The sequence below is a fragment of the Falco peregrinus genome, chromosome 3 (genome assembly GCF_023634155.1).
Source record: "Falco peregrinus isolate bFalPer1 chromosome 3, bFalPer1.pri, whole genome shotgun sequence".
Classification (NCBI taxonomy): domain Eukaryota; kingdom Metazoa; phylum Chordata; class Aves; order Falconiformes; family Falconidae; genus Falco; species Falco peregrinus.
In genome coordinates this window covers 55,781,029-55,807,001 of record NC_073723.1, presented here as the reverse complement: position 1 = coordinate 55,807,001, position 25,973 = coordinate 55,781,029, and the positions used below count along the sequence as shown (strand labels likewise).

The following is a 25,973-nucleotide window of genomic DNA, read 5'->3' as shown; positions in this document are numbered from 1 at the left end:
AATAGAACCATGTTTCTGTTATGCCAATACAGTCATAACTTTGGTCATACACTTAAGAATCTTTCTGTATAGCCCCATACTTACTGCATTTATATACAGGCATCTGGAGTTTTGAGCATATCAATTCACTATCCTCATTCTTGTTCCTCCTCTAACCTTACAAATTAATACCTCCTTCTATATAATCTCAGGTTCCTGACACTTTCTGTTTCTGGGCACTAACATCTTTGACTGCTAGGGACTGACCTGTGCATTGGGACCTGCATGGACCTGCAGTACTGTGGCCAGCCTTGTCACACTCCCAGCAAATAAACTGCTGAAGTGGAGCAAATTCAGTGGAGGGCCACCGGGATGGAGCACTTGCCCTTTAAGAAGAGGCTGTGGACACAGGGTTTATTCAGCAGAGATTAGATGGTTTTGGAGGTGACCTAACAGCAGCCTCCAAGCACCTACAGGGAGATGAGCAAGAAGACCGAGCCAGGTAATTCATGGCAGCACATGGTTGGAGGACAGGGACAACAGGCATGAGCTGAAGGAAGAGGTTCAGACTTGCTAAAAGAAGGAACTTTTTCACACAGAGGCAAGTCAGGCAGGGGAACGTGATGCCCAGGGATGTTGTACACTCTCCACCCTTGGAGGTTTTCAAGACCTGAATGAAGACGTGATCTGATTTCGTAACTGGCCCAGCTTTGAGCAGGAGGTTGGACTAGAGACCTTAAGTCCCTTCCAATGTGCATTAGTTTATGATCTGATGTTTTGCCCTCCGAGAATGCCATCAAGGCCATTGGAAAGCATCAAGTTCTCCCCCCCTTCCCCCATGTTGGCACTGGTGTTACAGACCCTTCCTTGTCCTTGCAAGTCTCCTGGGTTACGTTAAGGAAGCCTTTACGCTCGTGGATGTTTCTAAATCTCGCCATCGCTTTCTGTTCCTAGCTTTCTACACCCTCCCTTTACTCAAACATGATTTTTTTGCTTTCAAAGGCTAAATAGCTCTCAGATTCACCAGTGTACAGTATGGTGGATAAATGGACCCTTTACAGCCTCATGACCCTATGCCACAGACTGCTGGCACCACTGCCCAGAATGCACTTAAGGATCTACTCTTCTTGGATATACACTTATCTGGAGAAAAAGGAGTACCAGTCTCTCCTGCTCTCAAGATCTACATGTGCAGAAGACAGTGGGGGAGAGAGGTGTCCCAGCCTGGGCCGGTCAGTACACCTGTGGAAATCCATGAAGCCTCACACAAAAGGAGTAGTAAACTCTTCTTGTTGATGTAGTCACAGATGCCCATACTGCTAGAAATTGAAGACTCAGCACTGGGTGAGGTTCCACATGACCTTATGGATTTTGCCAGGAGAAGGCAGACTTTGTTGTCCATCTTCCTTGCAGTAGACTTCCCCACTCCAAAGTCATTGGCCACTGAGCAACAGCAGGAAGCCTCTTGGGCACCCTCTCCCTCACATGTACTAGTGCTTGGAAGGTGGTGTGCTGTTTTAGAAACTTAGGGAGTGGTTCCCTATAGAGATCTTCACCCCAAAGCCCTGCTTCCAAATGATAAGTATAACGTAAATCCACGAATTCATAGCTGTCTCTTTGGCTCAGAGCCCCTTTGTAGCAATGGAGAAGGTGGTCTCAAACACATATCAAAGGAGGAAATATACATCATCTTATCATCCACATGCACAGTTCCATATATAACTGCTATCTGTTCTCTGTCACAGACATCTTCAGTATCTCCAGCAGCCATTCTACTTTTGCATCTTTGTTAGGATTCCAGGTGAGCCTTGCCTGCTACCCTTCCAGAAGATGGGTATGGTCAAAAGGTGACCTGTCATGGCTCACAAAAACGGAACAGATGATCAACATGGTCCCATGACGAGAAAGAGCAGTGAAGAAGAGAGCTTCTGAATATTCATCCAAATATACAAACTGCGCTACTGATGGCATAACATGGGAAAGCCTGTGAGTTACTGAGTCACTGGGCCAAAGTGTTGCAAAGACACAAATAGACAGCAGCCAGCATGACACCCTGCAGCATCCTTGCGCAACAGTTCTCATTGGAAACGTAGGCAGCTCAACGAAGGGTGCTTTGGCCCACTAGCTCACTTGAAAAAAACGATACAAATTGGTCATGCAGACATACTGCCAAGCGTTCATTCAAATGGTGACCAGCTGTCAGTGGTCACTTAAATAGTAATAGGGCAGACTATTAAGAAAACTTAAGTCCGCAGGTCATCTCTATCATGCTTGGCCCACAGACCTTGGGTCTACCACATTTTAAATTCCCAGTCTCTGAACAGTCGAAAGAACTACCGAAGCAGTCAAATTCATTAATCTCCTTCCCCAGAAGAGCGGGGATCACGTAAGACTACTGTTTTTCCGCCTGCCTTGTTTGCTGCCAGAGAGCAGGAAAATATGAAGCAATGTGAAATTGAAGGTCAAATAATACAGGCCATACAGAACTAAGCTGCTGAGGTAATAAAGTATCAGGACCGTCTTTATAGCAAGAGCACAGCAACTGCCGTAACAAGCACCAGTGAACACAAGCTCCATTAGACATGTTAGCATGCAGACAAGGTATCTGTAGTGGTTACAGATACCCTAGTACCCACCAAGCGTCTATTCACAGTCCTAAAATCACCCACTTGTCATCAGCCAAAAACTTAGCGGTGCAAGAGAAACCTTCATGCCTGCCTCAGTTTTGCTATGTTCTCACCTTTCCTGAGCCTACATAGATGCCAAAGCAGGTGATAAGTCTGAAACCAGTGTCAAGCTAGCAAATACTTTGTCATATTTGGATGGGCAGGCTGTCTAGGTTTAAGAAATCAAAAAGGCAGAAGAACCCTTCTTTCCCAACAGTAAGTTTCTAAATAAGATATTTCACGATAGAAGGCAAACATTTTATCCAAGCTGGAAACAGCCTTGGGAGCAAACAGATAGGTGTGGTTATCTAGGTGCTCAAATAAGAAAACTTAGCTCTGAAATGATCTGTACCATTGTGGGAAAGGTGGGGGGGGGGAGCTGGGGAGAAAGAGATATACCGATCATTACCCTTTGAGATTGACACCGTATCAGCCTGGCAGGAAACAATCTTCACAAGTACGGCCGTAATCAGTATTTAGATAGAAAATCTCAGAACTGTGGTGCTTGTTTATATTGCAGCCCTACAGAAAGGAAGTCTAAAGCCTCTGGGCTGAGAAAAGCTATGGAAAAATGTAAAAGCGGCAACTTCATACTAGAGGCTAAACGTTCTTCCCTTGATTTGAAGTTTGCTAAAAAACAGGCTGGAGGTACAATTGATGCAACTTAATTTCCTAAAATCAAAATGCGTATTTCTACCAAGCCTGCCCTAGCAAATGGCATTTCTCTACAAAAGTCTCTGTAATGGACCTGTGTCAAGGTGCCAGCCCATTTCTGGCAGCACCAACCGCAGCAGGTGATTAGAATTTATGCTGTGTAAAATTAACTTTTAGATTAAATGAAAATTATGAACCAAAATGCAAAAGCATTTATGTGGCAATTCACCTACGCCATTTGTTTAAAAAGTGTCAAAGCAAGTGAACATAACGCGGTGCTCTGGAGTTCACAGGCTATTAGCTCTGGCTAGTCCAGCAAGCTTCCCTTCTAGCCCCACAGCTTTTCCCCACCAGAAACCCAAAGTGTATATACGTGAAGCCACGGATACACTGAGCTACTTTCATTTCTTAAGACCAAGTGCAGGATAGCATGGAAAAATGAGAAAACACTATCTATAGAAAACTGAGAAAATTCCTGTAAAAATCATCAGATCTCAGGCAGGGAAAATCAAGACATTTTGCTAGATTAGTCAAGAATTTTCCCTGAAAACCTGTGTCACAGGAAGCTTAAGAGAATTGAGCGAAAGCATCCAGCATCTTGCAAGCTTAAAACATAAGTATTTCACTATTCATACCATTTTGGTGATGTATTTTGCTATAGTGGAAAAAAATAATTTTCCAAACATTGCCACTCCAATTCAGATCTACATTTGAGTTTAATTCTGCAACCCAAACCATCAGTCTGCTGCTAATAATGCCGACCTTCACATCTTGCAGAGTGAGGTTGTAAAAGTTATAATAAAAAACCCACTAAATATACTCCCAATATTTACTGTCAAGGCACCAACAGAAATTATCTTGCAAACTCTAGCATGCAGCTTGTTGCATAAAGCTGTGAAGCATGAGGTTTTAAATTCTTTCAAAATAAACTGTTCCATTTGATCTACTATAACCGTGCATGTTCTCATATATACACCCAATTCATTTTCTTCATCCTACTAAGCCCCCGGCTTCAATAATATCTTGAGGATTGAGTTCGCAGTTGTGTATGTTGTAAAAAGCATTTCCTGTTTTAGATTTTAAAGGTGCTGCCTTTAATTTTTATCTTGTCCATATCCTCACAAAAATTACAGTTATACACCCCTGGTTTATACATACTGACTTCTGAAATACAAGAATTCCACTTCCTTCATTTGGTCTCCACCACTTGTTACCCACTTCCCTTTTACCTGAGCTTTTTTTGAGATGGGGGAGACAAGGATGAACACTGTAATTCAGTGTTGATAAAACTGATCAGTTACAGTATTTTGTTAAGTGTTCCGTGCCATTGCTTTCTGAACATTCTGACAGCACTGTGACTTCCGATAACCACTGAACAGAAGTTTTACTGTGCTAGCTGCACTTATTTCTCCTGACAGTTGATTAACTGCATACGAGTAAACTGGCATTATCCTACCCGGCACCTACTCTGTTGTATTCGCAAACATGAGCAATTTCTTAAGTTCTGCTATGTTCCACTGCATTTTCACAAAGTTTTACATCCTGCAGAATGTAAGTAGCACCATTACCACCTCATTTTGCTACTAAAACATCTATTTTTTTTCTCCAATTTATTTGGTGTTAATTAGTGGTCCCAGTAGAGTCCTGGCATAATCATCTCCATTTTTGATATTTAACATTTATTCCTCTTCTCCCTGTGTTTTATCTGACTTCCAGTGCTTCACAATCCCCCTTACTGCATGCTTTACTTTTACAGTAGCAGCTTCTCCAAGAACTTCAGGTTTTGTGAACATACAAATGAAGATTAACTCCATCAGATTGTGCCAGGATTTTTTACAGTAATTATAGCAGATTAAGGGCCAGGGGGTTTGGGTTTTAGGGGGGTGTGGGGTGTGTGTTTGGTTTTTGGTGGCTTGGTTTGTTTTGTTTAAACAAACATTTATTACACTATTTAAAAAAATATTTTACTTTAACCTTACTGCTTTATCCACCTATCTATTCACTTCAGAAGGTTTGTTTAGGTTCATTTCATAGGATTAACTATAACTTACTGTAATCTAAAATATTTGCAGATACCTTTGTGTAAAATATGCTGTTCAAAATAACTATAATTTCTATCCTGTTTCATCTGCTCTTTTATGAGGATGATGTAGAAGTTAAATTCAGGGTCAGGTTGGATGGGGCTTTGAGGAACCTGAACTAGTGAAAAATGTCCCTTCCAAACCCAGCCTTTCTATGAATTCTACGATTTCACCCTTATGCTTCTATTTTACGATACAGCAACTGTTGCTCATGTAGGAAAATCAGCTACTTTTTAAAAACTTCTTCAGGGCTTCTGGTTGAATTTCACCTAGACTTGCTGATGTAACAATTTTGTAAATTTCAGTCTGATTTGTTTTGTTTTTTTTTTTTTTTAAAATCACATTAAAATGCTTCAGCATCCTGTGAGGTGATAACTGTAGAAGTACAATGATAATTTTGCAGTGAAGTGTTCTTGCCTCTCTAATCAGGAATATTTTGTCAAAAAAAAATATCAATTAAACATTTAAAACTAATTTTAGGTATGAGAACAAGAGCAGGATTATTTGCAAAAAGATATATTTATCCCGCACTATAAAGTGGCATGTTTGCTTCTTATGCTACAACATTGTGTAGTCAATTTCATTTGAAACAGCGAATTAGGTTCTCCTGCCTGCCAGTCATTCACAGAGCAGAAAAGGCAATAAAACAGTCTGAAAAGGAAAAGCCAAATATGATGGCAAAACTTACAGCGCTGTAACTAAAAGTCGCTGAATTAATCAAATCCTCCTCTTTACTTTTCAAAGATTTGTATCATTTCTGTTCATATATCTGATCCGCAGTGTCAGTCTCTCTCTTAGGTCTTATCTTCTACATATAAAATGCCAAATGTTACACTATTTACTAGTGTCTTATTGGTTTGATTTTATTTAGTAATGAATTACTGAAATGAACCTTGTATCTTGCTATTTCATCCTGGTGCTGTCATGAATTCCTGCTTTCTTTTTTGTTTAGGGAAATATGGTTCTATTTAATATATAATTTTAGTAAAAATACTTTCGCATATTGTTCTGGCATAGTATCAGAGGAATAAGGTAATTTTTGTCACCACCAATTAAAAAGTTTTACGAAACAGGACCGTTATAAAACAATTAAACCTTGCAAATGTAGTAGTCTCTAGGAGGGAAACCCTGGAGGAAATTCTGCTTATTAAAATTGCAATTTTAGTTTCCATTAAAAAGGAGAATAAGACAACAGAAGATGGGCTGGCAAGACAAATTATTTCTTAATGTCAGTTGAGCTTATTTCAAATGAGATAACGTATCTACACCAGGTTGGGTTCAACACATTTTTGCCTCCTCAACTCATTTATCTAATTCAGTCATCTTGATTATAGCCTCATGGACCTTCATTTTCAGAGGAAAAATTTTGTAACAAACAACCTACACAACATGCTGATTACTGAACAGTTAATTCTAATTAACTTGGCTATGGCAAGAGAATTTTGATAAAGTCCTAGAATGCAAATACAGTTTGGTTTGGTTATTCTGGCCAAACTTCTATAAAATAAAAACCCACAGCAGAGTCTCCAGATGAGACATCTGAGTGATAGGGATCTAATTTAAAGAAACAAATGAGAAAATTAAAATCACAAATAATTTATTCTTCCGTTAGAATTGATGGAGTACAGTTTTAAATAGCAATGAAGTACACAGTGGTGGAAAATTGGCACAGAACCTACAAGCATTTCATTCATAATAATGTTCTTCATGCTGTATCTGTTCAAACCTTGATATGTATTTTCTATCGACTAAGAAAATTGTTTTCCCTTTCGAAGTGATTAACAATTTGAAAATCTTGCCTTCCATGTATAATGTTATATTATGAACACCAGTTTTTCTCCCCCATCCCCCAGGCCAAATACCATCACCAACTGAAGAAGTTAGTATTATTTTACTCCAGGGATAATTTCAAGTTTTGTCCTTTATAAAATTGCCAGGAATTCTTGAACACATATATTCCTGCACAACAGAGTATCTATTTATCTGATACACCATTCCAGGACAGTCTCAAAACCCAATTTTTTTGTGTACTATGCTATTGATCAAGGTGCTGCCTCTATCTCACATGCAACACTGTAAGCATTAATGCAGTTCAAAATTTGGCATTTACCTCACCAACAGGTTTTATATTTGATGTTATAAAACATCTCTTGGTCTCATGTTAACCAATAATAAAAATGGACACACACAAAAAATGCCCCTTCCTAAAGATATTAACTCCCAATTAGGAAAGTTTAGATAGGTTTTACGAAGTCTTCTAGGCTATTTTGATACATAAAAATTATTCAACTAAAGGTTAAAATACACTTATACAATACAGTCCTGTCCTCCATATTCTTTTTCAAGTTCTTTGCATATTCAAGCCAAGTAAAATTAACACTTGTCATTTTCTTTGTTATTGCAATTAAGAGGAATTACAGCTTGCTTATGCAAAGCTGTGACAAAACACTTGAGAAATAAAACCCAAACATTTATCTTGTTACCCAAAAAATGTTGCAGAAAAATTGTCAAACTACGTTAGAAACAATTTTTATAAAACTGCTTCACTCAGAAAAATTGGAAAGCTTAAAAAAATTAATCTTTGCACAAGACTACATTATACTGTCTTAATTATGTTCCCATTTAGATAACTGGGATTTTCATTCTTTGTACATGAACCTACCAGTGATGTATGATGCTCTCCATCTTTTTTCACTGTTGTCTTTACTGTACACCATTTTGAGACTTATACAATCAAGCACTTATCATGCCCATACCCATTTTTAACAGTAGATTTCTTATCCTGCCCAGTGAGTAGTGTACTGTCTTGCATATTCACCACATGAAAAACATAATATACAAAATATTGCTGCTGTAAAAAGTGTGCATTTCCCCTTTCCCCCTACAAAAAAAAAAAATCTGTGGAAAAAATATTAAATTCCCATAACCTTCATAAACATACAAAGCTGTTTGCACCTTTCAGTCTGTAACAGTCTATTTGACATACAGTTCTCAACTCACTGCAAATCGTTATGTCACATATTTTCTGTCCAATATTGCCATCTAGAGTAGAGATGTGAAATCAGTTTCTAAGAATCTACAGTCTTTAACATTTAACCCATAAAGACTGTATACCACAAAACAGCCACACAATTTTTTCCAAAAGCTAGATGGAAAGGGAAGTTCTCATCTCAGGAAGATGTCCACAGTGCTGAGGAGACAATATGGCTGCTAATAGAAATTGCCTAGTGGAATGCGAGTACTTTTTCACTGTTGATAATTTCCATACTGACCCTAAAAAAAATTCAAAATATATAATTAGACCACAAGGCATATTTTCATATTTTCCTGTACTAAAAGCTGAAATCAGAAGACCACCCAAATAAACTCTGATGTTAAAAGGTGGAAACAAATAACAATACATTATAAACTAATATAAGTGGTACAGTTTCATCTTACTAAAAATCCTTTGTGTTTTAATGTAAAAGTAAGACTGATGATACAGATTTAAAGCCAGGAACCTCATTTGATCAAAAGAGTATACCTTTATATTCAACAGACTTCCATGAAATTTGCAGAACGCTCAAAAACAAAAGATGGGAATTATTTCCCACCTAAACATTGAAAATTATTTCAAAAAGACAAGGTCACCTAAATTCAAGGTAATTTAGGAAAATTTGCTTTCAGAGACCCCTAAAAATATTCACATATCAAGCATCACAGAATGGACTGACACCTGCATCTCAAACCAAGACACACCCCAGTGAACACTAAGAAGTGTCAATATATCCTATGGGAATCAATTACTTCGTAGATCCAATACTCATTATTATTACCCTTATTGATAATTCTTGATTTCTTTTGACAGAATGTCACGTACTGCAGAGGAGGGCAGAGATGACAGCTACATGCTTACTGTGATCCTTCACCACAGGGCGCACAGCTTACACAAACAAGTGGTGTGCTAGGAAGTGAGCATTCCCCAAACTGCGGCCCTGCCACCATGACACGTTCAGTACCATCACAGTAAGGCATTATTTTACACTCCAGTTTTATGTTGCAATGTCAATTTTTTTCCACTGTATATATAACAATGCATCAGGGCAAAGAGTTTCAGAACAGCTGCCAGATGAGAATTTAAGCAGCGCAATTCCTATGGGAATGGCTAGTATGAATGGTCTTCTATAATTGAGTTTCCCAGTGGAACTTAGATTGCAAAAACTTGAATAGTAGAGCCTACCTGCAGAGAGGGTTATCCACTTTTACGGCAAAGAAAGCTGGAAGAAACTCAGCAAACTAAGATTATGTTTCTTTGACCCTACATTTGCCACAAACAAAGACTTTTCCTGAAACTTATTATTTGCAGGAGAAAGCTATTAGTTCAGTGCATGAACATTTTGTTTATCTGTTAAATAATTATAATTATATCTCTAGACGAACACACTGAAAAGAGTTTATTCCTTCTTCCTAGTCTTTTCTAGTTTCTGTAGAAAGGAAGCCAACTGTTCTCCTTTAAAAACGTAGGCAATTACGACTATTCTTACTTCCAAGGAAAAGTTCCTGGAAGTTCAACTGATCTTCTACTGACAGATCAGTATTTTATTTAAACACTAGAACCTCAACTTGATCGTAACCTGTATTTAGTTCATCTCCACTTTATATATGCTAAGGAAAGTAGGCGTATGTTGTAATGAAATTTCTGAACGACTCAATATTGCAAAGATTACATTTTTACATTTAGTATCTTCTACAGGAATAAAACCTCTGCTTTATCCTTTAATTAGAAGACAGGTTTTCTACAGGAGTCTGCCACTACAACTAACACCTGGAGCTTTGGTGGTTCTTAATTGTTTGTTTGTTTTAAACTTAGCAGGTATAGGAAAGAAGCAGGTGATTTTCATGTCACTTCTTTCCCATGTTCAGTGTTCCTTTATACTGCTTTATATGCTCAGAGAAAAATCTATGCAAGAATAGGCTTCATGTCTTTCCACAGAAACTCCACAGAAGAACCTTAGCTGCACACCTGAGGTACTTCTGCAATTGGAAAGAATCTGTGTTTGTGGAAAATCAGTTCAACCATTTTTATTGCAAAACAGTAATGAATGTTCCACCATGAGATTTAGGAACCTCAGCTTTCATATTAGTCATTCGCCATGAGGCTATGAAACAGATCATCTTAATTTTTAAGGTCCAAAAATACTGCCTGGAGGGCCTCGCTGTGAAATTGCATTAAAACTTTGCAGACTCAGAAAAGAATGACTAATCACACCTCCAGATAAGTTATTCTGGGTAAATCACCTGGAAATAAAATCCATGAGAATTGTATATACACACCTGAGAAACCATGCCCTCAAATTCATTAGTTTAAACATCCGCAAGAAACCAAGATTATCAAATGGGTGTGTACGAAATCACAACTTTCTCATCAAATGAGATATTACCTGGTCATATCCATAAGGCCTCTGCTGCGGTGGCTGTGGTGGCCCAGGCTGTGTGGGTCTGTATCCCCCATACTGCTGGCCCTGTCCTTGTGGATAATTGGGATACTGAGGTCCTGGACCACTCTGGGAGGGGCCTGGAGAACATTAAAGTGGAAAAGAAACAAAAAAAAAAAAGCAAAAGATTGCTTAAGGTGTTTGGTAGAAGAGAACAGTAAAAGCACTGAATTTTACAATTGAGCAGGGCTAAGGAGAATCACATAATTAGGCACATCCTCCCTCCTACTGTATGCTGCTCCAGAACTTTATAAAGCCAGGAGCAGCCAGATGATCAGCTGCATTTAGCATTTGGACCTTTTGAAGAGACTAGCAGCACCACACTGCCAGAAAGTCAGTTCTCACGCCAGAGCAAGCAATCATAAATGGGATGTCAGGCAAGCAAGTTACATGCATAAAATGTAAGATGTGACTAAATGCTACTGTGGGATGGAGAAAAGCACCCTCTCCTCCATACTTCTCTGGTCATCTTAACTTTCCAAGAAATGGACAGGAAAAAAACCACCAAAAAAAAAGCCCAAACAACCAAAACTTTTGTCTCCAGCTTTTTTTTTTTACTGTAAAGAGCAGCAGTTCTCTTGTCAATACAAACTCCGTCACTGTTCACAGGGACTCAGACTCAGCTTGCCTACCATTGGAAGCTGCATGTTACTACCATCAAGCAGTGCAGCCATGCTCCAAAGAAAATTAACCTCATCCCCTCCTACCTTGGGACAGATGGCATACTGTGTATTTCAGTGACATTCCACATGGATCTTTTGCAGCAGATCCATGTTAGGCATGGTGATGAAAAAGCTTAAAAACTGGCAGTCCTGAAGAGTTACAAGTCTTCCTAAGCGCTTTCTTTTAAACTAACACTTCACACACACACACACACCCAGAAGAAACAAATGTGTTTTAGTAATAATGTGATTCAGTACTAAAATTTTAGCTACAGGCACTGCGCATTAAGATGACATCACCTGGTAACTCCATCAGTAATTCTGGATCTGTAAGACAGTCAAACAGATGACCTGGAGAAGACAAGCTCCATAGGCTATTATCATTCTCCTCAGACCTCAAATCTCCCTGAACTATGTAGTTTCAGCTTTCTACAGAGGAACAAAACCTTAAAGACTGATAATAATGACTGGAATGCTGATTTATTTTTGCAAATTAGAAAGCAATTAAATATTAAATCAAGCAAGAATAATACATCCTAAAAAGTGCTGTGTTCACATGACAAATGAAACTTGGTTTTATTTATTCATGGCAATTCTTTATAGTTGAATTCTAAACATTCAGTGACAAATTTTATAAAATAAAAATAGAATTTCAGTATCAATTTCTATTTTTTAGCAGAAATAGAGAAGTATGCTAGTTGGGTTTACAAATTACAGTGAATAAGTTGCTCCAACACATTTCTTCATACCTTTCCTCTAGTATCTCAATCTAAATTTTCCGAATAAGTTAGATCTTATTTCTTTACTTACAAAATTCGTAACAGCAAGCTAGATAGACCTTCACTCTGATCTTCATTCTGTTCCTATGTTATGTTTAGCAGAATATAAGTACGTGAATATTATTTTAGAACTATCAATTTATCCATAACCTCCAACACAAGAAATCTTACTAAATCTCAGTGGATCCTCTTAACACTGTCCGAACATGACTGGATTTAACATGAATCTGGCCTTTACCTACACGGCAAACGAGTCATCCACACACTTCCCAACATACCTACAATGCTGAAAGTTCTAGTGCTTAAACCTGCAACAGAGCTACAAGGTAAAATATATGGATTTCAGAGATTCCTTCTTCTGAGAGAAGTATATACAGCTTTACAATATGCAAGCAAGTAAAACTTAAAAGAGCGGGATTTTCAGTATGCTTTTCTGAAGTTTTCAGAAGTTACACACTACTAATTCAGCTTCCTGTTTGGGAAATTTTCCTTGCACCCAAGGACTGTATTATCTCACTTGCGGCTGAGGACTTCTCATGCTTGCCATACATCAGAAGGTTTGCACTAGTGCAAAACTGTAAGACAAGCTCTCTTGAAAGCTGCATTAACAATGCTTATATTCGTTTCCTTACTGATCGGTACAAGAATTTTTAATTAGACTCATGCATGTTAGATAAAATTTTAAACTAGTTTTTAGAAGATGTCAATCTAAATGGCAACTCCAAGGAAGAAATGGTTCTTTGGCATCTCTGAGCCCGCCCACCTGACCGTATTCACCAACAGAGGACAGAAAAGAGCAAAGCATTCCCTGGCCTTTAAATCACAGATACTTGTTACAATGTTGTCTAGTCACCTTTGGTTTTCTGTGCCTACCACACTGCCCGACATTGTCAACAGATCTACTTCCCAGAAAAAGTCTGCTATGCTTTCTTGTTTGGGCCCGGTGAAATTGCAGGATACAGCCTTTTTTGTACAAGCCTGGCCATTCAACTCAGTAAAACAGGGACGAAATAACATACAAGGATCTCAGTCTCTTCTGTGATTGCTGTCCATGTCTTCAGTTTCTTACCATAACCCTGCTGTTGTCCTGGATACCCTTGTTGTCCTGGATACTGCTGCTGTTGTGGTGGATAACCCTGCTGTTGGGGTGGTCCTTGATATGCATCTTGCTGCTGACCATATTGCGAGTTTCCTGTAATATGATTGCAAGAAAGCAAAAACTTAAAGATATCTACTTTATTAATTGTTTTCCTTCTAAGATGCACAGCCAGCAACACAAGAACAAAATGAAAATGCAATATTGATTTCAAAAACTGAACAAAACAGAACTCAAACCAAACAAGGAATTCGGCCAAACAAACTGCAGTTAAAGCCAATTTTGCAAAGTTGAACTGCAGCATTTTCAGCATCTCTGCCAAACGAGCATTACGTTTACTGGAACATCACAGTCATAAGATCATGACTATGCTAAATAAAATAAAAAAAGACAAAATTAAGGACAGCTAGAAGAGCACAGACTAGCTACACAAGATCAGCAAGCTGTTTCCTAACAGCACTATAATTATACAAAATATATACACACACAAAAAAGATATACAACTGAACCAACAAATTTATGTTTAAATAAAAATTTCCATTGAAGTAAAAAAAAAATCTCTAGAGTGTTTTAGTCATTTTACTATTGTTAGAAATGGCAAATTGTCGTTATATATTTTAGGTGTTTGCAAGAAATTATTCTCAATGCTTCACGTTCCCTGCAATTTTCAAGACAGCCAGCAACTAGTACTCTACAAGAGCTTTGCATGGGTATAAGTTGTGTTGTGCAAGAATTTTTGTTCCCGTTACGGGTGGGGGAGGAAAGGGAATGTATGTGCGTATGTGTGTGAAGGTATATAGATACCTCCTTCGTAGTAATGTTGTGAGGAATCCTCATAAGGCCTATCGTAGCCTTGTTCAGGATACGACGGTTGCTGATAACCGTAATCATTATGACCTACATCAATTCGACAAGAGACAGGAAGAAACGTTAATGGCCTCTGAGTGAAAATCCTAAAAATATTTCATTTCTCAGAAAAATGAAAAAAATTTCAACTGGATATACATGAAAAAGAATTTTCAATTGTATTAGCCAAAGACTTATTAGTATGATTTCCTTTCATACTGAATTAACATGTGACAGGAAAAAAGGCTTAATGCAGTAGTTTTAGCAACACCACAGCAAGGGATGGTCTTAACCTTCTGATAATCCTTGTTGGGGGGGGGGGGGGGGGGGGCAGGGGGGGGAAGTACTTTATATTTCACTCAAAAAAAAAAGAAAGCATTTAGGCCTTTCACATGTAAATAACTTGAATTAAATTAAGATTGAACAAAGAAAGAAATTATCATACTTTGTCTAACACCTGTTCTGCTGATCTCCAATTCAAAAGCATATGCTAAAAGCAGTGTGAAATACAACAAATAAAACTCAATGAAGTTATAAACCACAGTCTACATTAAATTTCACTTTTAAATGACAGAACAGCAACATTCTGTTTTCTCTACATTACAAACAAACCTTCCTTTTCAAAGACTAAAGGCATCTCTGATTAAGAAACCAGTATATGCAGTAAGCACCCCACCCACTGTTGTTTTTAGAATACATTTTGTCTTTCAGATGACCAAAATATATCTTAACAACTTGGTCAAGAAGACAACCCAAAATTTTGTTTCAATTTGAAATTGAATTATACGAAGTATATAAAATTTAGAGCAAAACTTTAATATAAAAATAAGGAAAGAAGAAAACAGTTCTAAAACTTAGCAGTCTTTGCAAGTAGTTCTGCAACTGTACCATAGGTTATTAACTGAATCTAGTACAAATACGTCACCTTATATTCTTATATAACTTAAGTCTTATATTTTCTTTATGTTCCGTATAAAAGTAATAATGAAGTAATGATAAAGAATGAATCTTCAGAAGGAATAGGTCTTAGAGAAGTAATATGTGCTACCACAAAGCTATTGATACTAACATCAAATTGCCCTTAGTACAGTAAATTGCCCATAATCATTTAAAGTTCATGCATGTAACAGAAGTTACACAATGAAAGCTTAGTAACTACAAGTTAATACAACTCATAAAATAACTCTGCACATATATCTCCAAAAACAACACACATAAGCTTATATAGACGTGGCTTGACATATTTTAAGATCAATTTAATAGAAATTAAAATTCAAAACTACTAACTTGTATACTTTTATTTGCAATGAGTAGTTGCTTTGGCAATTACACAGCTTTGTATAATTTTTTTAAATGTTAACATCTACCACATTCCTTGAACTTCATAAGATACCATTAAGTTGCACACACAGTTATCAGAGTAGTCATGAGTCAGCATCTTTGTTCTCTCAGTCTCTGCTCAGCCTAAAACCAGGTTAATTGCAACTTTTCTAAGTTATAACACAATCCAACAGCCTTCAGCACTCTAAATTCCAAGAGGCAGGACGACAGATTTTCGAAATCTGAAAGTCCCAGACTTGTCTTGAAAGTACTGGGGGGACTTCTAAAGAGGATTCACAATTACAATCTCCTCAGGGCAGGGACCATTTTACTCCTTTGTAAAAATTAAACTAAAGGCCCATACCATAGCAGCTATAATACATTTGCATGACTTCAAAAAACTAAACACTACATTAACAAATAGAATAATTACAGGAAAACCACATCTTTTTAGCAAGTTTTTGCACTTCAGTAAGATTTTTAATAAAAGGATATTGCCCCCTCTCTTATTTATAATAAAGTTATGACTGTTTTAATTAATCTCAATTATACCAGATAAGCTAAGAAACCCTCCACACTTTTAGATAAACCAATTACAGAACTTCATTTTTAAATACTAGAACTGTTGTTAAGAATTTCAGATGGGAATATTACAAGTTACATGCTTTGAATATGTTGTAAAATTAACTGGTCATACTAACTCGAACTGTAGTAACAATTCTGAATTTGGAAGGTTTTGTAAACATGAGGTATGATGTTACTATTCTTGCCTCATTCCCTAACTTTGGGCATAGGACTACATTAGTATTGGGCAGGTATAGAAAATGGGAAAGTTAACATTTATGAGAGATTACCATCAGGGTAATATTGCTGGTTCATGCCTTCTGGAGGACCTTGTCCACCATGACTGTATTGGTCCCCATAATAGTCTTCCTGGCCTGAGTACTGCTGTGGTGGGCCTGAAAAACCACAACCAGTCAATACGTAAATAACTTGTTTTCTCTGTTATAAAGCCTGCTAATTTCTGATTTTAGTATGAGAAATATTTCTCAAATGTACTCCCCACCCCTATTGTTGCATTTCAGACAACATATGTAATCTGGTTTACTTAAGAAAAAAATTATCTATATATACATACACACAGTTTGGCTGCACTAGACTGAGCACATATATATATATATCAAACTTCAGTTTTGAGCTCATTTTAGGAACATGTGTTTAACAGACTAAGGTGTTCAAAATAAAGTTATTCTTTTTCTAAAAGGACTGGAAAGAAAAAAGTAAAAAAGAAGCAAGATTGTGGAACATTGTTCCTTTTTTGTAATTGAGCTAATTCAGAACCAAGCAGGTACTCTGTTCCTTTTCTGTTCCTATCACTTAAATATCGAAACAGAATTCTGCATCAGTATATCTGAGATGTGTATTTTTAGATACTTTTTGTCAGAAAGAATTCAAAACAAGAAATACTTGTCTTCATGTTTCACGGTGATACCAGTAATCTGTTGCTGCAAGAATCACCCTTAAAAGGGTAACAAAAAAAAAAAGAGTCTGCAAACAAAGACTGTGACACCCAATGATTTGCTCAAAAGTTGGTGTACGAAAGAAAGTGATTTAAAAATCATTTTAAAGACTGTTATTTAACATCAACGTTAAGAATACTGAAGTGAAGTCCTACCTTGCTGTGGTGGCCTGTATGGAGGAATCTGTCTCTGACCCATCATGTGATTTCCTTGGTTAACTTGGCCCATCATTCCCATAGGAGGCTGCTGCCCCTGGTAATGCTGGCCACCTGCTTGTGGCATGTTGTATTGCTGGGAGGGAGGCTGCTGGTGCATCATTGGACCTGTTAAAGGAAAAGTAATAACTATGTCTTAGGTAACACATGACTTGTAATTAAATCTTTCCAAAAGAACATGAAAAACCCAACCTTTAAAAATGGACCAAAAAAGGCTCTGTATTTCTAGTGCTCTCATATGGATTTGTTGCTTCTAGACCTATGCAAATGCAGGCAATCAACTACAACTAAATTACAAAAGAACGTGTAATAGTACAATAGAACCCAGCCTTATTTAAGCTGCTTTCTAGATGATTTTTCTTCAGACTACACAGACATCAGTTTATTCATGCACAAAGATAACTGAAACACTTTTACCGGTTTTTTGTTTGTTTTAAAAAGTATCTGTAAAGAAAGTATATATGAAAACCTGGTGGTGAAACCTCGGTAAGTCATAGAAAAATTATTTAACATTGTTAATTCTGGGCATAGTTTTAATATGTAGGTAGTTGTTTCAGGTCCACCAACAAGCCACTTCACTGTTATCACAAAATAAACAATTTTATTTAGCTTGTAAAGACAAACCATGAGTACCAGTGAGTTAGGCTATCTCACAACAGACAGTATGCAAAGGCCCACAGGTATACATGCTCCGCCCACCACTAAACAGTCCCAAGCAGCCTGTAGCAGAAAAATTTTCTTTCATACCACGCTGAACCAAGTTTCTATGAACCAGAGGAAATAACCAGGCAAGGTCAAGTATTGTCCATGTTTTATCAACTGAGAAAAATCTGATTAAGGCTGAACTTGGCGAAACGCAAACTTCAGTAATGAAAACAGACAGTTAAACAACATTCTACTGATACCACACAGCAATGAAAATTGTGATTATGCCATTTCACTGTATGAGATTGTAGGTTAGGCTGATACAGCTATTTAACAAAGAACAGTTTCTTCACTTGCTCTGTAGTGCCACTTCAGAAAAGTTATTCCAGTATTAAAAATATGAGGAGGAAAGAGTTGTTTAAGAAGTTTAGCTCCTTGTTACAACTTATTTTTATAATAACAATAATTCAAATAAGTTAATACATATTGCACACTTTATAATGGTGAAACACTAAGCTTTCTGCCCCTCCCCCCTTTTAATTTATTATACAAACTACTAAGTAGTAACTAGTCTCGCTAGAAAACAAAACAAATCAAAACACTGAACTCACACAGACACTCCCTTATAACCCCATCCCAGGAAAAAAAGCAAAGGATCACCTAGTTTTCTGTATGCCAGATTTTGCCATCGCATTTAGCGTTTTTAAATAACTAGATGCTGGAGCACAAGCAGGAAGTCTTATGTGAAACCACAATACTGGAAAATTACCTAGATACAGTCAACACTGACAATGGATTTATGTACGGAAAGGAATACAAAGACACTTAGATCCTGTCTGTGTGGGGTAACAAGAGAAAGTTAAGCCAAATTAATGGTATGAATTCAAAGTGCGTTAGTTAAATCCCATTAAACCCCTGTGCAGAATTTCTCAGTGAGTAGTGGCCTTAGTTCTGTTAAGCTTCATTTTCCTCTGAAGACAAATATTGGCCACTCTTAAAATGATCCAGTTATACTTCTACCCTTCAGCATGGCACTTTGTGTCCACATTTTAAAGTAAAAAAATTATTTAAATTGAAATACTTTGATTATTTTCCACTTAGCAAAAATAGATTTCACTTTTTGAGCTTCTGAGCAAGTAGGTAATTTAGATTATTCCATTTCACTGCTCCTCTGTTTGGAGATACTGAGAAACAATAGGCAGCCTTAGAAAAAAAACCAAAAACTTGTTGCCGTAATATTCCTAGATCTCAAGAAAGCTTGTTAATTAACAATATTAATATTAGTCACAATACAATGTGAAAAATGTGTTGGGTCCCTATGGTGCAATGTAGAGGTTCGCTGTTTGCTTTTTAAATTAGAACTTCATTAATGCTTTGTAGAACCACAATGAGAATTCACTACCCTGTACTGTATCAGGCCCTGTACCATGTTAATAACAGAGTGCCTGGCTTCCTTCCAGTTTGGTTTGCATCTCTCTTACTAAGAAGATACCTAAAAGAAGAACCATGGACTCTATTGTCTCATTCAACAGAATCATTTTATGCAGTAGTTTTGAGGAGAGAGGGAACTCTGAATTTGTTCTCTTTTGAAAAAAAATCAAGCCTACAATAAAGCTACATTTATTCATTATGTAATACTTCATGACATAAAACTAACCTAGCATATCCCTTCACAAGACCCAAGTCAAAAACTTAAGACCATTAGGTCATGATCTAAGACCTTCTAATATTTGTAGCACACTTTTACATCCCACTTAAAATACAGCTCTTGAATGCCCAATCAGGTCACAACAAACTACGTTCAGTGGAAGCCGTGATCTCTTCCAGACGTAGATAAGGCTTCACATACAGAGATTTACAAAGCTGTGCACTGCAAACGAATGCTCACTGCTTTCAAAAATTCTTCTTAGAAACTCATTTTTGATGAAATTCTAGAAGTATTTATTCCAGAGAGGACAAATATCCAGTTTGTAGAGAGTCCAAAATGAGTCCAAGAAAATAGTGTAGAACTATCTCTGTAAATAAGCAAGTACACCAGAAGACTACTGTCTTTCCAAGAAACTATTTTAACTTTGGTAGCGCAAAATTATAAATGTTTCTGTACATTCAGAAGGCAGCCTTCACTCATCAATATACTGGAAGCATTCCTAGGATAAAAATCTGAAGAAAAAGATGCTAAGAAGTAATACTGTAGGTCCTGTGAGGAATGCAGACAATTTTGGTAGTCAAACAGGCATTTGAAAAATGCACGGCGTAGACACAAATCAGTCTTATGCAATAAGTGAATGTATAAAGCAAGTCAGACAACAGGTGCAAACTGAAATGCTCAGTTCAATTTAATTAAAAATAGTCTACATTATCAGGAATATTCAACATTTTCCTCAACTGCTCGTTTCAAAGTTGTCTACACTTACTAAATGAAAAAACCTGTCTCTGCCCTAGCCAGTGCCTCATAAGGACTTGCACACAGGGAAGAAAAGGTACATAGATTTAAGTGAAAACGGGCTGGTACTTGATCTTGTAAGTGCAGTGACCTGGTGGCAGTCTCCTGATAAGAAATGACTTCAGGAAACAGGCCACCTCATCTTCAGACATGCAAGATGAACAGAAAGAAACAGAAATGCAAACTAGAAGCAGTTCTTAGGTAAACCTAACAAATCTGAGACTAGAAGTGCATTGAGGATGAAAGAGCTGCAGAAAAACTTAGCAGTTTAAAAATGTCTCCTCAGCTTTGTCTCTTCTGCTGAAACTCAGATACTGGTGGTGGACAAGAATAACTGCTGACACTGTTGAAACTTCTGAAGAAGCACAGAAGCGAGGAACCCCAAATGAACTGGTGGCTTGGCTGTTCCAATTGAAGAGCTATGGGAGCCTCCTGGGTATAACAAAAAAGCAACACTATACAAGCTACTATCCTTCAGTCTTCAAAACCACATTGGTTTTGCTGTTAAGAAGAGGTCTATTCTTCTGGCATTTCACAATGTGCGCTCGTATCAACAAAGTGATTAGATATCCACATCTACAGTATCAGCAAAGTACATCATGCCAGATTTACTTGTCATTGCGTCCACGGTTACATAAATAACAATATATACCTAGCAATGCAGCAGTTCTCAGTAAAACTTTTTTGGTGTTGTTCTTTATGCTTACAAAAAAAATATGTCTGTATTTAAGTGATTGTGATAGCGCCTGCGAGAGCTAGCTGAGGAACTCTACCACAGGGTAAATTTCACTTCCAATTTTCTCAAGATTCTTGACAAAAACTACAATTCAGATGTGCTTGGTCAAGTGAACCAAAATCTTAAAGGTGTTTTAACGTGAAGGCGGTTTAAGCAGTACCTCAAAACACTTTTGAGGATACATTTTTTGCTGCTCCTAATGTATGATTTAGGCTTCAAATAAAAGGTAATAGAAACTTATCCGCACTTGCTTACTCCACAAAGTTCTCATCTCAAACTGAACCATAGTTTAAGGTGTCATTTAAGAAAAAAATACATACAAATAAGTCACACAAAAAAATTCCTTAGTTATCAGCATCACCTTTCTTCCCTAGGGTAAAACGTGAAAGAACAAGTACTGTGGCCCTTCTGTATATCTTTGTTTTTTTCCAGATACAACTGCAGTGTCTTCTACAGCTAGACATCCTACAAATCCTGCTATAGCATGATAGCACTCCAGAATGTGGAGGCAATTCTGTTTCTCTCTAATAGGTTAGATGTTCAAAAAATTGAGACTGCCTTGCTTTGTCCATGACATCACGGCTACTGTAAACAGCTGAGGTATCGAAACGTAACAGCCTCTGCTTACACAGGAATGAACAGATGGCAAGTCATTCACAAAAGGTCCTCAATCTTAGAAATTATTTGATCCTATCTGTCATACCCTGAACATGTTTTTATTTCAGATAACATTGGGTGTTTCTATCTTTATGTTCCTTTATGCAGACAACAAAAGAACAGGAATTCTGCACCTGCCTCATCTCTGCTGTCTCTATGATGTCTTCATATTTGCTTGGAATTGAAAGAGCTCTGAAACGATAATGAAACTTTTGTAAGCTTATATAAACGAAACTGTCATTAAAAAAACCCTCAGCACCAGATTCAACAATTGGTCTTCTGCAAATGATCGAGTCAAAACTATATTCTCATGTAGACTCCACCTGTTAGAAGTAAACTACCTCTCCACCCCCACCCCAAACAACATATAATGCTCATTAAATACAGACTGGGGAGTTTTGTCAACTTCACATCAAGTGCTTCTGGCAAGGGCACAGAATCCTAGCAAAAGGATCTGAGAAACACATTTTCTGAGATGGCCAAGCTGTAAGTTCTTGGTCCTTACTTCTGAAGTATTTGAATTCTACTGCTTATTGTTATTCTCTGACTGTGGAAGATCTGTTCAACATAAATAAGAGGAATTTCCATGGAAGAAAAATCATGCTTACACCTCCCCTCTGAAAAGTAAAAATTTGGCAAGACTTGTAATGTTTCATTCAGCATAAGTAACTTCCCATACAAAAGCAGCAATGCACCCAGAAGAAAGGGGTTTCTTCCACATCCACTCAGCTCCTGCTGCTTCCTATCTTTTCCAAGAAGGTAGCCAATATTCCTTGCAGATGTCAGAAGCTGCTACAGTACCTTTTTAATTAAGAATAAACTACAGAATCTTCCATTTAAAATACTCTGCTTCCGAAGTCCACAGTTACTAAAATTAAGTCTTTTAACTGGACTAACTATATAAACACAACACCATAAAAAATTTGCTTCTCATTTAAAATATTCCTGTTGTTAGTATTTTACAAACTAGTGCAAATCAGTAATATGGACAAAGCAGAGACAGAAAGTAAATCCAACAATGAATTCTGTTACTATGCATTTTTTCTTAATTGGCACTTTTCTCTAACACCATCTGCCTCAAAATGTATACATCAAGAAGCCTTGATCAAGATCAAAAGTTAGATCAGAACTTTTCTGCAAGTTATGGTATCCATCTATTACAAAATAGCGTGCTTCTTGCCTTGAAGTACTGGCCTCATTCAGTACACAGTAGGCACTATTCACTGAAAAGCTATTTCAATATTTTTTTTCCTCCTGATCATGTGAGAAGCCACACCTAATCAAACACTAAAGACAGAATCATTAATTTACTCGTGGGTTCTCTTATGACGCTCACCTAAAATGTCCAAATCTTCATAATGAATATACTTTCACAACACTCCTGTGGAATCAGATGGTATCATAATCTCACCATCAGATTCATTCCTCTACAGATGGGAAATCCATGCAGGGAAAGATTAAGGTCAAGATCATCTACTAATTTTTAACAGCCAAAACTTGAAATGCTAAGACCTTAGCTTGCAGAATATTCAGCATTATATTTAGCTAGTGTTGTTATTAACTGACAGATACAGCAAGATCTTTCATTCTCAATATGAATCACCCCTTTAAGACAAAGAAACAAAGCATGCTTAGGGGTTCACAAATGTCTCCTGACAAGAATACTGAGGCTCAGAAATTCTGGTTCATTTCTGTTTCTGAATGTCAGCAGAAGCTATCAGTTAAGAAATCTTTCAAGTCATAATCTGTTTATTCCCTTTTTGTTAAACTACATCTCAATGCATCTCCTAGTAGCTCATTATTGTTTATTCACTTAGAAGAGGAGCCTGCAGCATCCATGCTTTGCTGAGACCTCTGCCCAGCCAGACTGGATCTTGGCTCTCACAGATTTCTCCTCCATTCTGTCCCCTGCTGTCCTGTCCTGGAGTCATAAGAGAGTGAAGATACAAATATATTTCCTCTCATTTGTCACCAAATTTCAATAAAAATGTAACAACTAATAGAAGAAAATGGAGGAAATGTATTAAGTAGACCTGACTGGAAATATTCTTAGGTCAAAAACCTGAGCTACCAATATGTAACACACACACAAACACCTTCAGACTTAAAGACTTCTTCCCCCATAGATATTTAAAATTTGATCAATTTGGGACAATATTTTCATTGAAACAGCAAATAGCACCTTGCTGGCATGACAATTTCAAAGCCTTACTCTAAAGCAAGGGGCACTGCACTCCTACAATTACATATGAAGTGCTCTATTTACTAATGCTTTTGAGAGATACTGAAATATTTTAAAGAATGTAATTCTTCATCCCACCACTGTCAGCAATGGCTCACTACTTCTGTGAAACTTCTGAAACAAAACAAATCAGCCGTGAAGCAGACACCTGGAAAGGAAAGTTTTGGCCTAAAGGGTCAAAGTTTGGCAAAATTAGTTACCCAATGTGAAAGATTACTGTGGCCCTAAGTGCAGGCAATGGTACCAGCTCGTGTTCTTAGAGAACTTGCTCTTGTTCTTGAACCTATAATTTGGTTAGATACTGCTTTACTCTTTACTCCCCAAAGCCACTTAAGCATTATTATTTGTACAGAACACAAACCTTTTAAGTATCTTTCTGCCTAACTTCTAATGAGCAATTTTCAAGTTTGACAGAGTACTAAAAATACAGAAGGGAAATATTACAAGGAAGAGTAAAGAACACTACTTTGAGATGGAACAATCACTAGTCCCAAACTGTAAGCCAGTCACACAAAGAAAGACATTTTCTGTAGAGCTACTTAGGGGATAGCTCTCTCAGCAAAAAATATGGTAGCAGTATGTGTAACTCTCTGCAAACAAAAAGTTTCAACTGACCATGCATAGGACTTGTCCAAAGCATCTCAGGACATTTACAAAGTTACTCCACTGACTATTGCCCAGAATACACAGGTAACTTGCCAGTTCAGATACAGTAAAAAATACTTCTACTTGTGATTGATTCCTCTGCTGTTAAATTTTTTAAAAAGTGCCATTAACAACATGGACAAAGGACTGTGACTTCTCACTTTCACTACCAGTAAGAAAACTGCAGAAACAGCTGTTTTGTCTTGATTTATTTTCAGTCTCTCTTAAGCCTTTTGTCTGTTTTGACCTTTTCTGTGATCTAATAATGAAACTGATTAGTATTACCTGGCCTGTTTGTGCACCCCAGGACCAAGTAGTATCTACATAAAAAAAGCAGAGTTCCAGTCTCCAATGAGAGCATACTGCAGTAAGAACCACCTATGCCACTGGAAGTTTATTTTTTCTACAATGTCCAGGGAAAGAGTCTTAGGGGGAAAAAAACCCAAACATGTTCTCCTACAGCATCAGAAAGAGAGATGCTTCAGCTAATATATTCGTAACAGTTCATACGTACTGGGAAAAAAAACATGCTGTAAACTAGGTAGAAGCATTTTTTTAAAAAAAACAGTTCTGCAGTATGTCTTCTAGCAGGTGGTATGTCCACATCCAATGTAGTAGGAGACTTAACAGGTAAGCTGAAAATATTGCTTGCTGACTCATGGAGCACATTCATAAGAATACGCAGTATATAAACAATTCAATAATTTTGTCTGTTGCGACTCTAATGCAATATTTTAATTCTGCAATGTCCTTGTGCTTCAACAAGGACATCAACAGGACACATCATCTGTTTATGCTATGCAAATATCCTAGACACAAAATTAGTTTTGTATTTTACTATATACACAAGGACATCTCCTGAAAACAGTAGGGAGTAGCGGATTAGTTCCTGGAACTGAATTTTATTTCTTTAAGATTAACAGACATTCCATGCTAAAACAGCATGCAGCAGAGAACAAAGATTAATTAGGTATAAAAACCTGAGGGCTACCTGACTACAATTTTTCAGTTTACCCAAGAGACTGAAGAGCAGAAATGTTTTATCAACTTGAGCAATAACAACACTCAGATAGAAGTGTAAAGTCTGAGAAAGATGAACAGTAGTTCAAACTTAACTGATGAAAGCAGATCCACTCCCAATTCTCAGACAATACCTGAAAACAGTTCAATTCTGCAAATAAATAAAAAGTCACCAACATATGGGAGAAAGGAGATGTAGAGTCCTCCAAACATGGATACAAATGCATTTAGAGAAGAAAACCTGTAAGACAAGACCTTTTAAAAAAGTCTGTACCTGAGATGTTTGTTTTTTA

The 25,973-nt window shown here is 37.2% G+C and overlaps 1 protein-coding gene across 3 annotated transcripts in view; it reads right to left on the bottom strand.

The window, feature by feature from the left end:
• Positions 1-6,960: 6,960 nt before the first annotated feature.
• The window catches only part of SS18 (SS18 subunit of BAF chromatin remodeling complex), a 42,514-nt gene continuing 23,501 nt past the window's right edge, over positions 6,961-25,973 (bottom strand). The window contains exons 6-11 of one of the 3 annotated variants that reach the window (XM_005243274.4): positions 17,233-17,400; positions 16,412-16,516; positions 14,196-14,288; positions 13,365-13,487; positions 10,801-10,934; positions 6,961-8,653 (exon numbers count right to left, since the gene is read on the bottom strand). In XM_005243274.4, the coding sequence (XP_005243331.1) occupies positions 8,627-8,653; positions 10,801-10,934; positions 13,365-13,487; positions 14,196-14,288; positions 16,412-16,516; positions 17,233-17,400 (650 nt within the window). In that variant the 3' untranslated portion in view covers positions 6,961-8,626. The remainder of the gene's footprint in view (positions 8,654-10,800; positions 10,935-13,364; positions 13,488-14,195; positions 14,289-16,411; positions 16,517-17,232; positions 17,401-25,973) is intronic. The other 2 variants (XM_005243275.4, XM_005243276.4) reach the window with 2 other exon arrangements.